The 12,674-nt window shown below is 32.5% G+C and overlaps 1 protein-coding gene across 1 annotated transcript; it reads right to left on the bottom strand.

Moving 5' to 3' along the window:
* Window positions 1–11,398: 11,398 nt before the first annotated feature.
* On the bottom strand, window positions 11,399–12,504 carry LOC106617873 (methylglutaconyl-CoA hydratase, mitochondrial). The gene has a single exon (XM_014235317.3). It carries the CDS (start codon window positions 12,390–12,392, stop codon window positions 11,511–11,513), a length of 882 nt encoding a protein of 293 aa, XP_014090792.2. The 5' UTR covers window positions 12,393–12,504; the 3' UTR covers window positions 11,399–11,510.
* Window positions 12,505–12,674: the final 170 nt, after the last annotated feature.

Genomic DNA, 12,674 nt, shown 5'->3' with positions numbered 1-12,674 from the left:
CTTCTGGGCGATTGCTTCCTTCAGACGGTCCATAACCTTACTGACTGTCAATCTCAACTTGACCAATGCTTGCTGTGACACATCGCGTTTTCGCTTGACATTGTCGTAAGTGGTCCACTTGTCATCACTAGTGTTGCGCTTCACCAGCGATTCGCAGATGAAAATTCTCGTTCAATTTTGGTTATTTCAAATTATTGATGTTTCAGAAGTTGTGACTTGCTGGGTACGCTCAGATCTCTTTTTATAACCTGAACAGAAAATATTAAGTTCGCCACGAAGTTTGTAACACCCAGAAGGAAATGTCGGAGACCTTATAAAATCTTTTAGGGTATTCACAAGGTGTCATATTGTGTCATATCGTCATATTATTTTTATTTTTATGACTGTCATATCAACAAATTGAAATGCGACAAATACAACACGAGGTATGTTTTTTGAGTTTGCTATTTTATCAGCTGAATCTGTTTACTTCTTTTATTGTTGACGTTTAAGTATCTAAAATTAATAAATTAAATAAATTTGATCAATTTCTTTAATAATATAGAATTAAGCCACGATATTCAGGTAAATTAAGTTGAAAAAAAGTGAAATATAAAAATATCTTGTTGTTTCTGTGGTTGGATATGATTTTATTGCAGTGTAAAATAAAACACCGCCGTTTCACCATAAAGAAAGTTTTCACATAAAGAAGCTTTTATTTTATTTTTGTCACTTTCTCATGGCATTTTTGTATTCTTAATTTCTTTTGTTTTTGTGAAGGGTATTATTGGTTCGATGCAACCGAAGTTAACGTTTTTTCTTGGTGTACTGGTATAGTTGTTTTTACTTTTCCCTAAAGGTTTTAAAATTCCATTGAAATTCGCCACAATTACAATTTCTCTCACTTTTACTTTTTTGCTTTTTAAACTCTTTCGTTTTAATGCAATTATTTCCATTTATTTCCAATAATTGAATTGATTTTTTTCTATTCTTTCATTAACGGTAATCATTATTCACTCTTAAATGCACACCAAAGCTAACAACAAGCTTAAATCCATACATTAACTAAAAATAAATAAAAGTAAAGAAAGTGTATTGTCAAATCAGTAATTTATTTGACTTTTCTTCTAATAAAAGCTATGTCAATACGCATTCGTAAATACCTAATAATACGCAGCACTTACCTTTCCAACCCATTGTAGGCGCTAGGAGCTGTCAGCTATCAATCAATTCACGAAGAGTTGACAGTTCAAAGGCCACACCGACTTACGCTTCGACACAGCGTGTGAACTAACGTTTATGACCGCGAGCGGAAGTCAATTTATGGCAATACACGAGTATGTTTGTATAGAATTCGTTGCAAAGAGCGTATTTGTCTAATACATGTTAGTATAATACTTATTAATTAATGAAAGATTTATGGCACCCGCAAGGAAAAAAAAATAACTGTCTCAAATAACATAAGTCGATAGCGGAGCAAATACAAATTCACAACAACACAACACGTGATTTATAATGAACTGTTATGCTACACAACCGGGTAACATAAAATGTATTGAGAGACTTATGCATTTTCTAACTCAAAGTGACTCATAACTGTTAATTGCAATAGCGGAAAACATCATTACCGAAATACTTCACCCGCTTTATAAGAGAATAGAATGGAAAGTTGTTTAGTTGTTGTAGTGATTTTTTCACAAATTTTCTCACAACATTCATCGATCTTTAAGGAAACAACAAAACTTAAGCGCGCTCAGCGCTGTCCTTCACACTTTATGGATTTTATGAATTACTTGCTACTTGCCACGCTGCATATTTTTACTATTTTTACACAGCGAAATCGCATGATTTGCTTTGACAATTCGTTATGGTTTTCTGTTGGCATTTCAGTGTCAAGCAAGTTGTAGTTGTTGTTGTTGAAGTTATTTAAATGCATATCTACATGCAAACAAAATTCATATATGTACTATAAAATATTGTAGTTGGGGGTGTGTCGAGGTTGCCAAATTCATTCAACATTTGCTAATCTGTAAAGGCCGAAACAGGTTTAAGATGTTATTGCTTTTATTGTATTTTTTCTGTTAATACTTCAGCTTTTTTATTTGCTTTTTCAGTTTCAAAAATTTTAAGACTAAGGCTTCAAAAAACACGTTATTAAAATTTGAATGTCTTCCGTTATCAGGTTTTTGAAAGTAATTAATCAATATTTATAAATAATTACCTCTAAAATTTTCACACAAAAATTCCGGAAATTTGTTAATTCGCAATATAACACAAAAAAAAACCGGAAGAAAATAAATCAGATAACATGCATTCCTAAAATAATTCGCAAACGAAATTTTACAAGTGATATCAATTTAAGCTTTTCAATAACTGATGTGGCGCCATCATAATTAAAAGCAAAATTAAAAGTAAACAGTAAACAAAAATAACAGTTAACAGTCAAAAATAACGGTTAATAAAAAGTTAATTACGTACGTCTTGAGCTTAAGCTTATTGTTCTCAGGATATAATCCAAGTCGCCCAATTTTTTTCAGATTTGAATAATAAGCATCGTGGCAGATATTTCGTAGTTATCAGTAATGTCCCAATTGGTTTCTGAAGATGAGATCTAGTCAACTTTACGGTTAAAACATTGTCCTACACATTATTCACTTATCGACCTACAAGACAGAGCTTAAAGCCACCTGTACCAACTCCACGGTGAAATGTGTCGAAACTTTTTAGTAGGACTATCGCTCATACACATATACTACAGTCATTGATATTTGAAGAATCTTTACCTGAAAATAGTTAAAAAGATTGAAAATTCATACGACTCCAATAAGTCAATGCTCTAAACAAAATTTATCTCAGTGTCGGATCTTTCATCTATTACCCGCGTTCAATCGACAACTGTGTTCAATTGTCGTGAGTTGAAATCAAAGTTAAGATGAAATTTGAAATTATAGAAATATTGTCCAAGAACCCTAGTTGATCGTGGCAAAAATCAGCCTAAACCAGCAGCTATTGTTTCACTGTTTATTTATGATTAGATAAGTTTTAAAGGTTTGAATCTAATTTAAGTCATCACAAAACAGTGACTTTGGTTAAATTTCTCTCAATTTGACTCTTGTGCTTTTTTATTTGGAACAGCCGAAATAAATCGACTTATTTAGTAAGACTGAATTGCTGTTTTGAACTGGTGACAAATTTACAGGTCCTTGTAGTCATTTTCTATAATTATTTTGGTTTCTTTCCCAAACGTATTTTTCAAATTAATTACTACAGGCTTATTTATCTTATAATTTTTCATTTCTTTGCATTCTTATTAATTTTGTGCTGTCAGAAGATAGTCTAGTGGTCTTTGGTCGCTGCGTCGGTGATTCTAGTAACTCCTGCCACCTGAAACCAAATATAAACCCTTCTCTTAAGTTGCATACCTAGTGTGAAATTTGCAATAAATCGATTGTTTTCATATTTCTATAGTTTATACCTTTGAAAATACAATACCAAAATTTCAAATCGATAACTCAAATATTTTTAAAGTTACAACCATTTAGATGCTAGCCGTCCAGTTCTATGAGCTTCATCAGTTTATCTTTAAATGCACTTTTCTCGAAACAGCATTTTTGGAATTTGCTGAAGTGATAACCCGAAGACAAATGATCCAATCAATCATAAAAATTAAATAAAAGCTATTCTGTATATAATTCTACATACAATGACCTATCGGTTTTTTGGTCTGATGAAAAGTTTAATTTTGGCAGGCCAAAAACGACCAAAATTTGGGATGAAGTTAAACTTTTTTTTTTAAAACGTCATTTTGTCAATTTTTGATCTTTTTTGATCGGGTTTGATTTGTGCGTATAATATTTTCGAGTTTAACAATAATTTTTTAATTTTAGTTTTCATTAACGGAGAAGGAGAGGCTGGAATCACTGCGGCAGTGGGCGACCTTTTTTAGCGTTGTCAAAGACCTCGTATAACTCAAAAAATATAATATTTAATTTTTTTTTTAAATTTTACTCTTACAAATATCGTACGTAGTATAATTTATTTGCTGTTTTTGATTGCCGATAATTCGGAAGCGAAGTCGCGGTATGATAAAAGCAAACGAAGTAATTGTTATAAATTATTCGTTCTTCAAAATTCTTTGGAAATTTCGTAATATTCGGATAAAAAAGTATATCTTTAAAAGCTGTAATTTACACGTAATCATTACATATGCATCCACACACATTCATATTATATTTATGACTACAAAAGCCATTAACAGTAATCTGCAATATTTATCTTAACTTAAACCCCAATGTCTCATAACAACAAAATGCAAAAATAATAAAATAAATTTTTTTTTCAGTTTTAATTTATGCGTTGCATTACTCCTGCTCACATCTCTTTCGATATTAAATTCTTGTATTTACATATGAACGCTTACGTAATTCGGCGCGTCCTTTTCGCGTAAGAAAACCCAACAATATAATTTCTGTAAATGTTAATTTCGCGTCATTTACTTTTTATTGATATTTATTTTGCACAATAATCGCCGAAAATAGGTCGCATATGTACATGATACACCAATTTTTGTTTAACGGTTATTAAACCCAACTTTAACACATACTTACTATACATACCAATATTTATGTATGTATCTGCAAGTACACACATGTTTTTAATTATAGCGAATTATTGTAATTTGTTTACGAATTTAACTGCATGTCTGGAGGTTAATGGAGAAATTATATTATGTTGCTCAATAAAATTAAGGTGAGCAAATATCATTTATAGTGCGTTCTTTGATGTCGATAGTAAATTATACAATGTTTGAATTGTGAGTGACGTTTCAACATTAACTTGATTATATAATGTACAATTTATATGAAGACACAAAAAACGTTAAGTTTGTCTGCACTAAAGCGGTGATAGCCTTCACAGGTGCATTTTTTATATTATAAAAAGGTATAAAAATATCTTTGTGCTGATTTTGATCGGTCAATTTGGATGCTAGCTAGAAGCTATAGTAGTCCGAACTGAACAATATCTTAAGAAATATGTTCAAAACGTTGTGAACGATCGAAATCAAGTACTTGTAAGGAATATTTTGTATTTGTAAGCGATATTATAACTTCGGTGTAACCGAAATTAACGTTTTTTCTTGTTTTTTTTATTCAATTCGATCAATGAAATAATTGAAATATCGCTATAAGAACATTATTTTTACTATTATGATTTCTTCACTCTTTTCTCCTGATTGATTGATTAACAGGCTGGAGAAAGCACATTTTTAAATTAATTGGACTTTGGATTCAGCTATCTTCTTCTTTCTTACAGGAATTTGTTCTAACTCAAAATGCCTTTGAACGCTCTATCTTTTCTATCTGTCAGTGACCCCAATTCTCTTTGTGCACACGTATTACGCCTCTGGCGAAAATCGTTCGAACATGGAACAATTTGTAGAAAATAATGCACAAAAATTTATTTAACTACGGCAAGGATGGAGAAAAATAAAGCTAATATTCACCTAAATTATCACACATGGACTTTGTTTTCTTGTGAACTGTGATTTTTCCAACAACTGTTAAAGGCATAAGCCAGTCTAGCGCACTAAAAAAGGCCTAACTATGACAATTTAATCTGGAAGTAAGGAATTAATCGAATTTCTTTTGTACAGGCTTTATTAAATTGACATTTTGTACAAATGGCGGTTACTGGGCATAACTACGGAAACACTTTTTTTCAACAAAGATTCCTCCATCTGAAAAAAAATTAAAATGGGGCTCGTGACCTATATAAAAGTTGTTCGAATAGTCCATATGTTTTTAGCTATACATCAATTTTTTCAAACTTGTCGAACTTGTCGATAGGCTAGAGGTACCAACGTCACGCGGTTTGAAAAATGAAGTTTCCAGAAAACGTTTCAAAAGTTGTTTGTTGGTTACCCGAGCGATTCGAAATTATACCTATAGCAGATTGAGCTATTTTTTTTACTATTCTACTAATTGAATAATGTTTTAAGGACCTTGAAGTCTACTTTAAGTCTAAACTGCAAAATAGATGAAAGATAAAAAATCTTTAACTGGGTTATTAAGATATTCTTATGTTGCTGAGACATAAACTTAAGCGTGGTGTTTCGATATCTGGTTTCTTCGAATATAAAAATGTTTAGATTAATATTTCCGAGCGCAATACATACTTTTTTAAATAATAATAAATTTTTAGAAAAATATAAAAAAAATTATTCCTCAATGAAAAATTGTTTAAAAGGTTTTTATTTAAATTACTATATTTATATAACCATTAATAAAAAATAATGATTAATTACGCTCATTAAAATAACAAATTTCAACACTTGATAGTGAATAATTCATTCGAAAATTGAAACTAGATAAACAAGTGAAGTATCACAAAACTCATTGAAGGTTGATCAAGTGAATATTAAAAGTGACGCGAAGCAGTATGGATAAAATTTATTTAAGTATTCAAAAACATAATAACAATTATAATAACAACAACTGCATTTGAGTGCAACGAACGAGTTTTGATTAAATATTTTCGATGCATAATTAATCTTATATCTCTTTAGTGAAGCTTTTTGTTTTTTTAAGTTTAAAGTTGTTTCTTAACATCTATATATACAAAAGTGCATGCGCATACATACATACATAAAGCATATGCATATAACCGGAAAACAATGCGATTAGCTAATTTAAATCGTTCGCCTGTTTTATAATAGTTTCTATTATATATAGAATATAGCGTCACTTGTGTATTTTCAATGCATTATAAAAATGCGCAAAATATCCGGTTGACAAAAGAAAGATTTAATGAACTTAGAATTTATTATAAAAATATTTAGTTAAGACTAAATGTATGCCAGAATCACACTTCGACAGTGAAAACAACAGTCGTTTGTGATACTAAAATTCCTTGTTCCTAGAGCTCTTTATATAAATATTAAATATATGAAGGCGGCTAATATCGATTCCAACCAATTAGTTCGGTTGACCGAAGCTACGAAAACCAAGATATTTGAACTTCAGTCTAGCGAAAGCTGTACGGTCTCGGAATAAGTGTTCAGATATTTCCACTTGGTCTTTCCTCAGACAATTACTGTCCGTCAACCGCATGTATGCATGTATACTGGAAGTGCACGCTGCCCAAAAACTGCGGCAGGATGAACCTTAGAATAGAATCGAATTAAATTGGGGTGTATGTGACCTAAGGGCTTTCCCACGGACTCACAAAGACGCATAGGCACTCTGATAAATTTCTGGATCTTGCTAGGCGCCATTGACGAAATGTGCTCACTACTTGGATATATAGATAGGCGTTATTCCAGCGTCTACAAATCGCAACACAAGCTAGAAGCAGATAGCCTAGAGTTTTCTACCTTGTTAGTTCAACGAACCTCTTGCATTTTATTCTGTGTCAAAAGGAGCCCGCAGTCATGCAAATGCTGGTTTTTCACAATGCAATGAGAACAACATTTTATAGTTACAAATGTATGTAAGTGTAAACCACCGAAAAATTTACTTTAATGCGTAATAAACGCATTTCAGATTCAGATTTTAAAGTTCAAAACAATAGTATCGTATGCCAAATTCTTCATTTCCAATGCAGACAGCGTGCAGTCCAGCACAGAAATCACCGAAACCCATACGAAATTCGCACAAATGTGACGCCTCTCCAGCTCAAGTGTCAAACGCGAGGGCAAACACGAACGCGAGTGATCAATTAAATGCGCGCGCATGCAAATTAGCCGTGATAAAATTTTATTTTATGCAAATAGCAACAAAAAAAAAACAACAACAACCTTACCCCTACAGCCGGCTAAACGCGCCGTAAGTTTGCCAGCCATTGCCAATATATTGCCGCGTTTATAATTAAGCAATATGAATATGATTTCCGCATTGCCCACTTAAACAAATTTTTTAATTCTCTCTGCTTTTCATGCTTTTATTTTTGTTGATTTGTTTGCTGATTTAATACACGCTTTAAAGCGTTTACGTGCGCTGTTTAGTCGGCAATTTATTTTCATTTCCGATTAGTCAATCTAAATATGCTATTGCTGTATCGGAAGACAGCTGGCGCAAGCGCAAAATCACAACGTTCTCGGCGTTTTTTGTTTTTTTTTTTTTTGGCCAGAACTAATGAATACAATATTTATATGTATTCCATATAAACACCTTTTATTGTTGTTCCGAGTGTTAAGTTAACGCGATTGCGGCGAATTAATATGCTGTGAACGAAGTTTTTTTAAGCGCTCGGCTGAACTTTTCTATGTATTTTTAAATTACAGCCATACAAATACTCTAAAAAACGAAAAGCAATAAATTATACAGCTTAGGTCAGCAGTGCTGATAGGTGTAATGTTCGAGGTCATTCAAGCTGTCAAATCACAACGCCATTTACACAGCACAGAAAGCAGAGTTGTGAGATGGAATGTTTAGTCCCGATATTTACTAGCCAGACATTTTTCACGCTTCACCAACAAGTCTCTGCTTCTTACAAAATATTATACAACAATTTAAGTATATACTTCTATATTGTAGCTAAATTTCCTTCCAGCAATAAATTCCTTGAGCTCTGAAAACAGGAAAATAAGCGCAAGATTTGGAGAATATATTGGATGTGTAAGCATTGGCAGCTCAATTCAGGCAGTTCTAGGAGCGAATGCTAGAAATAAACTTTTTTGCTGCTAATCTGAAGTTAGGATCGAACCTACATAGTTACATTTTAGTCCAATCACTATGCAAGAACATTGTATTCCGATAATAATTTTACACTCGATCACAGTATTTTCATATTTGATTAAAATGATAGTTTATAGTATACCATATAAGTATCACAAACTCTGATTATTTGACCATGAATATTTGTACATTTTAAAATGATTCGCATTTTTAATACTGAACTATTTTTCTTAATAAAAAAAAAGTGTATGTGTAAATTTTGTAAAAAGAAATAAAAAAGTGCATTGGCATGCAAAATGCTTTGTAATTTTGAAAATTGATAATCTATCGGTAGCGCCAAAAAGGGTTTTTATATTATCCGACTGGCAAATTTTTGAAGATTATCTCAAACTCACTCATTTCGTTCAATTTGGAATTACTATCGTGGGTTCAGCAAAGAGTTTTGAAACATATGTATTTAAAAAGTATAATTTATGGAATGAATACAAAGAGAAAAAGTAAAGGATAATTAGAGAATTATGGCTTATTGGCTGAGAATGGTTCTGAGAACACTATCGTCAACAGTCTAATTAACTTTAATTGCTTATAGGTCATTTAGAAGCAAGTTTTTTTAAGTTTTGATTGTCAGTTCAATAAGAAAAAAGAACAAGTATTAGTGGTCTTTGCTTTCTCCACCTGTGACTTATTTCCTCGAAGAGATAGCTAATAGAAAATTTGACTCAGTGCAAACTGAATAGTGCTGGTGAACATTTTGTTGATTGTGTATAATTTTCATGCTTATTGATGATGGAGTTCGGCATTACTAAGTGCTATAAAGTTTAGGCAAGTTCTCTAGTCAAAATTTGAACTTTGCATCTCATTTTATGGGATAGGTATACTTGTATATACTGTATTCCTCTTTTCAAGGCGAATTACATACTGTTTTACATTAAACGATTTTTGCAACAAAACGGGTAGATTGCTTGGGCAAACATTCCGTCATGTGTTAATTAAATTTTACGATGTGTGCAGAGATTTTATATGACATATGTATTGTATATTCATACTTGTGGAATCTTCAATTTTTGTTTTGTACCTCATTGATTGACGACATCACTTGTCTTTTTAGTAATGCGCCAGTAACAATTTGTATGCAGTGATTTGCACGTGTCGCACACTTTAAGTACGTAATGTAATGCGAAAAAAAACAACTTATACTTGAACTTTCAAGTGGTCCCAGAGATGGGAAAAATCAACTTCAAGGTTTTGTAAAGCAAATATTATGTGTATATACGATTTATATACTTAAGAATTATATATGTATGACATCTTTAAAAATTTTAGATATGTATCACATTCTGTGGATATTTATGTAATGGTCAACATAAGCAAATCAGTAGTGAGATGTTTTAAACAATTTAACAGGTCAGGAAGGTTTTTTATACGTTTGGTGGGATTGGCAGGGAATCATCTACTGTGAGCTGTTTCCCTCCCAAACTCTTAATTCGGATATGTGCTGTAAACAATTGGACTGTCTGAAGGAAGCAATCACCCAAAAGCGGCCAGCTGTGACTTATAGGAGATGAACTGTGTTCCATCAAGACAGAATCAGGCCACATCCAACGACAGTGATAAGGCCACATTTGTATGAGTTCCTAAAAGAAGCATCGTTGTCAATTGGAAACAGGGAAGATTTTGGAAGGCTGGCAGTCAACAAAATTTGTTGAAACTTCTGTCAATATTTACGTCAACTTTTAGAAAATTGCAAGAATGTAAAAAAGTTAATACCGGAATAAATGAGAAGAGGTACATACTGATATACAGGATTCACCCAAGTCATGGAGGGAACATTTTCCAATCTAATGAACCAAAAACTGGAAGAAGGAATATGGAGTAGCAATACTGCTGTTGCGGTGATATAAAACGTTTATCGATTCTTACATACATATATTCTTCTTAACTTATAATTAAAATTTAAGTTCACCATAAATAAACTGATTGTTCCTTATTGGTGTGGTTTTATACCTTCGAAATATATAATTGATCGGAGATTTTTTATGCGCCAAGTCTTAAAAAAGATCTAGGAAAAATTTATCGATATTACCCGCTTATCCGAGCATACATGCCAATATTTCTAAATGTGAGTCCTTAATTTAAACTTTCTTAATATACAGAAAAGCAGCTTGAATAATAACTCAATTCAAATCACGACAGTCGGATCTAAGCGAAGTTAACTTTCGTGCTATCGATCAAAGTATCAAATTAAAAAGAACGATGCTTGTCATTGTTATTGCTTTTCCAGCAGCATTCAAAATTGCCAAAACATTTGCGGGAATTATTGTCGTGTTGTTAGTCCTTAGCCAGATAAAAATCCGGAACAATTGTCATTACGAATTCACGCCAAATGAGAAAGTTTTACAACAATGGTTAATCCTTGGCTTTTTATAATTTAATTTCGAAGAAAATTTATTTATTTAAAATTAACATGTACATGACCTGTCTAATAAAAAATATTTATAATCGAATTTATTAGAAAACGTTTAATGGTTTATTATAATATAATATTTATAGTTAACAATTTTCTGGGAAAATTATATGGATTTAAAAGGAAAATAAAAATAAATGCATTTACTATGAATTAAACTAGCGCGTTCAACAATTCCACACTACATTCTTCACATAAATAAACCAACAACAAATTAATAAACTAGTATTCAAATAGAGAAAATGATAGAGTTAAGAGATAAAACATTTAAAAAAAACCGTTTTATAAACTACTTTTTTATTTGTTTGACAATTATAAAGAGCGCATTCACATATAATTATATGTGTTTGTTTTGCAAATAATAATTTTCTATTATAATACAATAGTATGTTTTACTCTCCCTTATAGACTGGTTTACGTTTTTCCGCAAACGCTTGCAGACCCTCCAAGCGATCTTTGGTTGGAACAACCTGAGAATAGCAAATTTCCTCGATGGAATAGCCAGTGTTTAGATCAACTTGTATGCCCTTATCAATTGCCAATTTTGCCATTCGCACACCTACCGGACCATTTGGCAATATTTCCTCGGCAATTTGTAAGGCTCTCTGATACGCAGCATCCCCGGTTTCATTTTGTGGCACAACATGATTGACAATACCAAAATCTTTGGCCTCCTTACCGTTGAGTACACGTGAAGTGAAAATTAGTTCTTTGGCTAACGCAGGTGAAAGTATGCGTGGCAAACGTTGGGTACCACCAGCACCAGGTATAATTGCTAAACGTGTTTCCACCAAACCCAGTTTCGTATTCTCTGCAGCTGTACGCATGTCACACGCCAAAGCCATTTCTAATCCACCACCGATTGCATGGCCATCTAGTGCAGCAATTGATGGCATTGGCAACTGTTCCAGTGCGATTAGCAATTCACGTAAACTTGTGACAAATGCGCTAGCGTCATCTGGAGACATTGTTTTTCGTTCTTTGAGATCAGCACCAGCACAGAATATGCCAGGCGATGAGCTGCGTAAAATCACACATCTAGAACCATTGTCATGTTCCAGCTCATCTATGACATGTTCGAAGGTTTCCACCAAACTACGGCTGAAAGAGTTTTTCGCCTGCGGTCTGTTGAGACTAATTACTGTAATACCCTTGCGTTCGCCATCCAGTCGTTCTACCAACACTTCATTGCCAGGTTCCGCAGAAGCAAAACAACGAATACGAAGAGTATTGAATAATGTTGGCGTTGCAAGTCGTGTAAATCTACGCAGCATGGCTTTATTATAGAGATTTGTTGGTTTATAGATTGTAATAAACTTTATAAAAAGTGATTATAAAACAATGATGAGCACGCCGCTGTCAAAGGCCGGTTGAAATATGGAATAATAAAAGCAAAACAAATAATAAGCAAATCAGCTGATGAAAAAGCAGAATCAGAGAACGTATATCCAGAGAACGTAAACGCTATAGGGTATTACAAGATAACAAAAGCTGTAAAAATATTTATTTTAATTGGGTACATTATATGTTCTAATTTCATAAGTAAATGTTTAATT

Source organism: Bactrocera oleae, chromosome 4 (assembly GCF_042242935.1).
Source record: "Bactrocera oleae isolate idBacOlea1 chromosome 4, idBacOlea1, whole genome shotgun sequence".
NCBI classification, from domain to species: Eukaryota; Metazoa; Arthropoda; class Insecta; order Diptera; family Tephritidae; genus Bactrocera; species Bactrocera oleae.
This window is presented reverse-complemented; position numbering and strand designations above follow the sequence as displayed.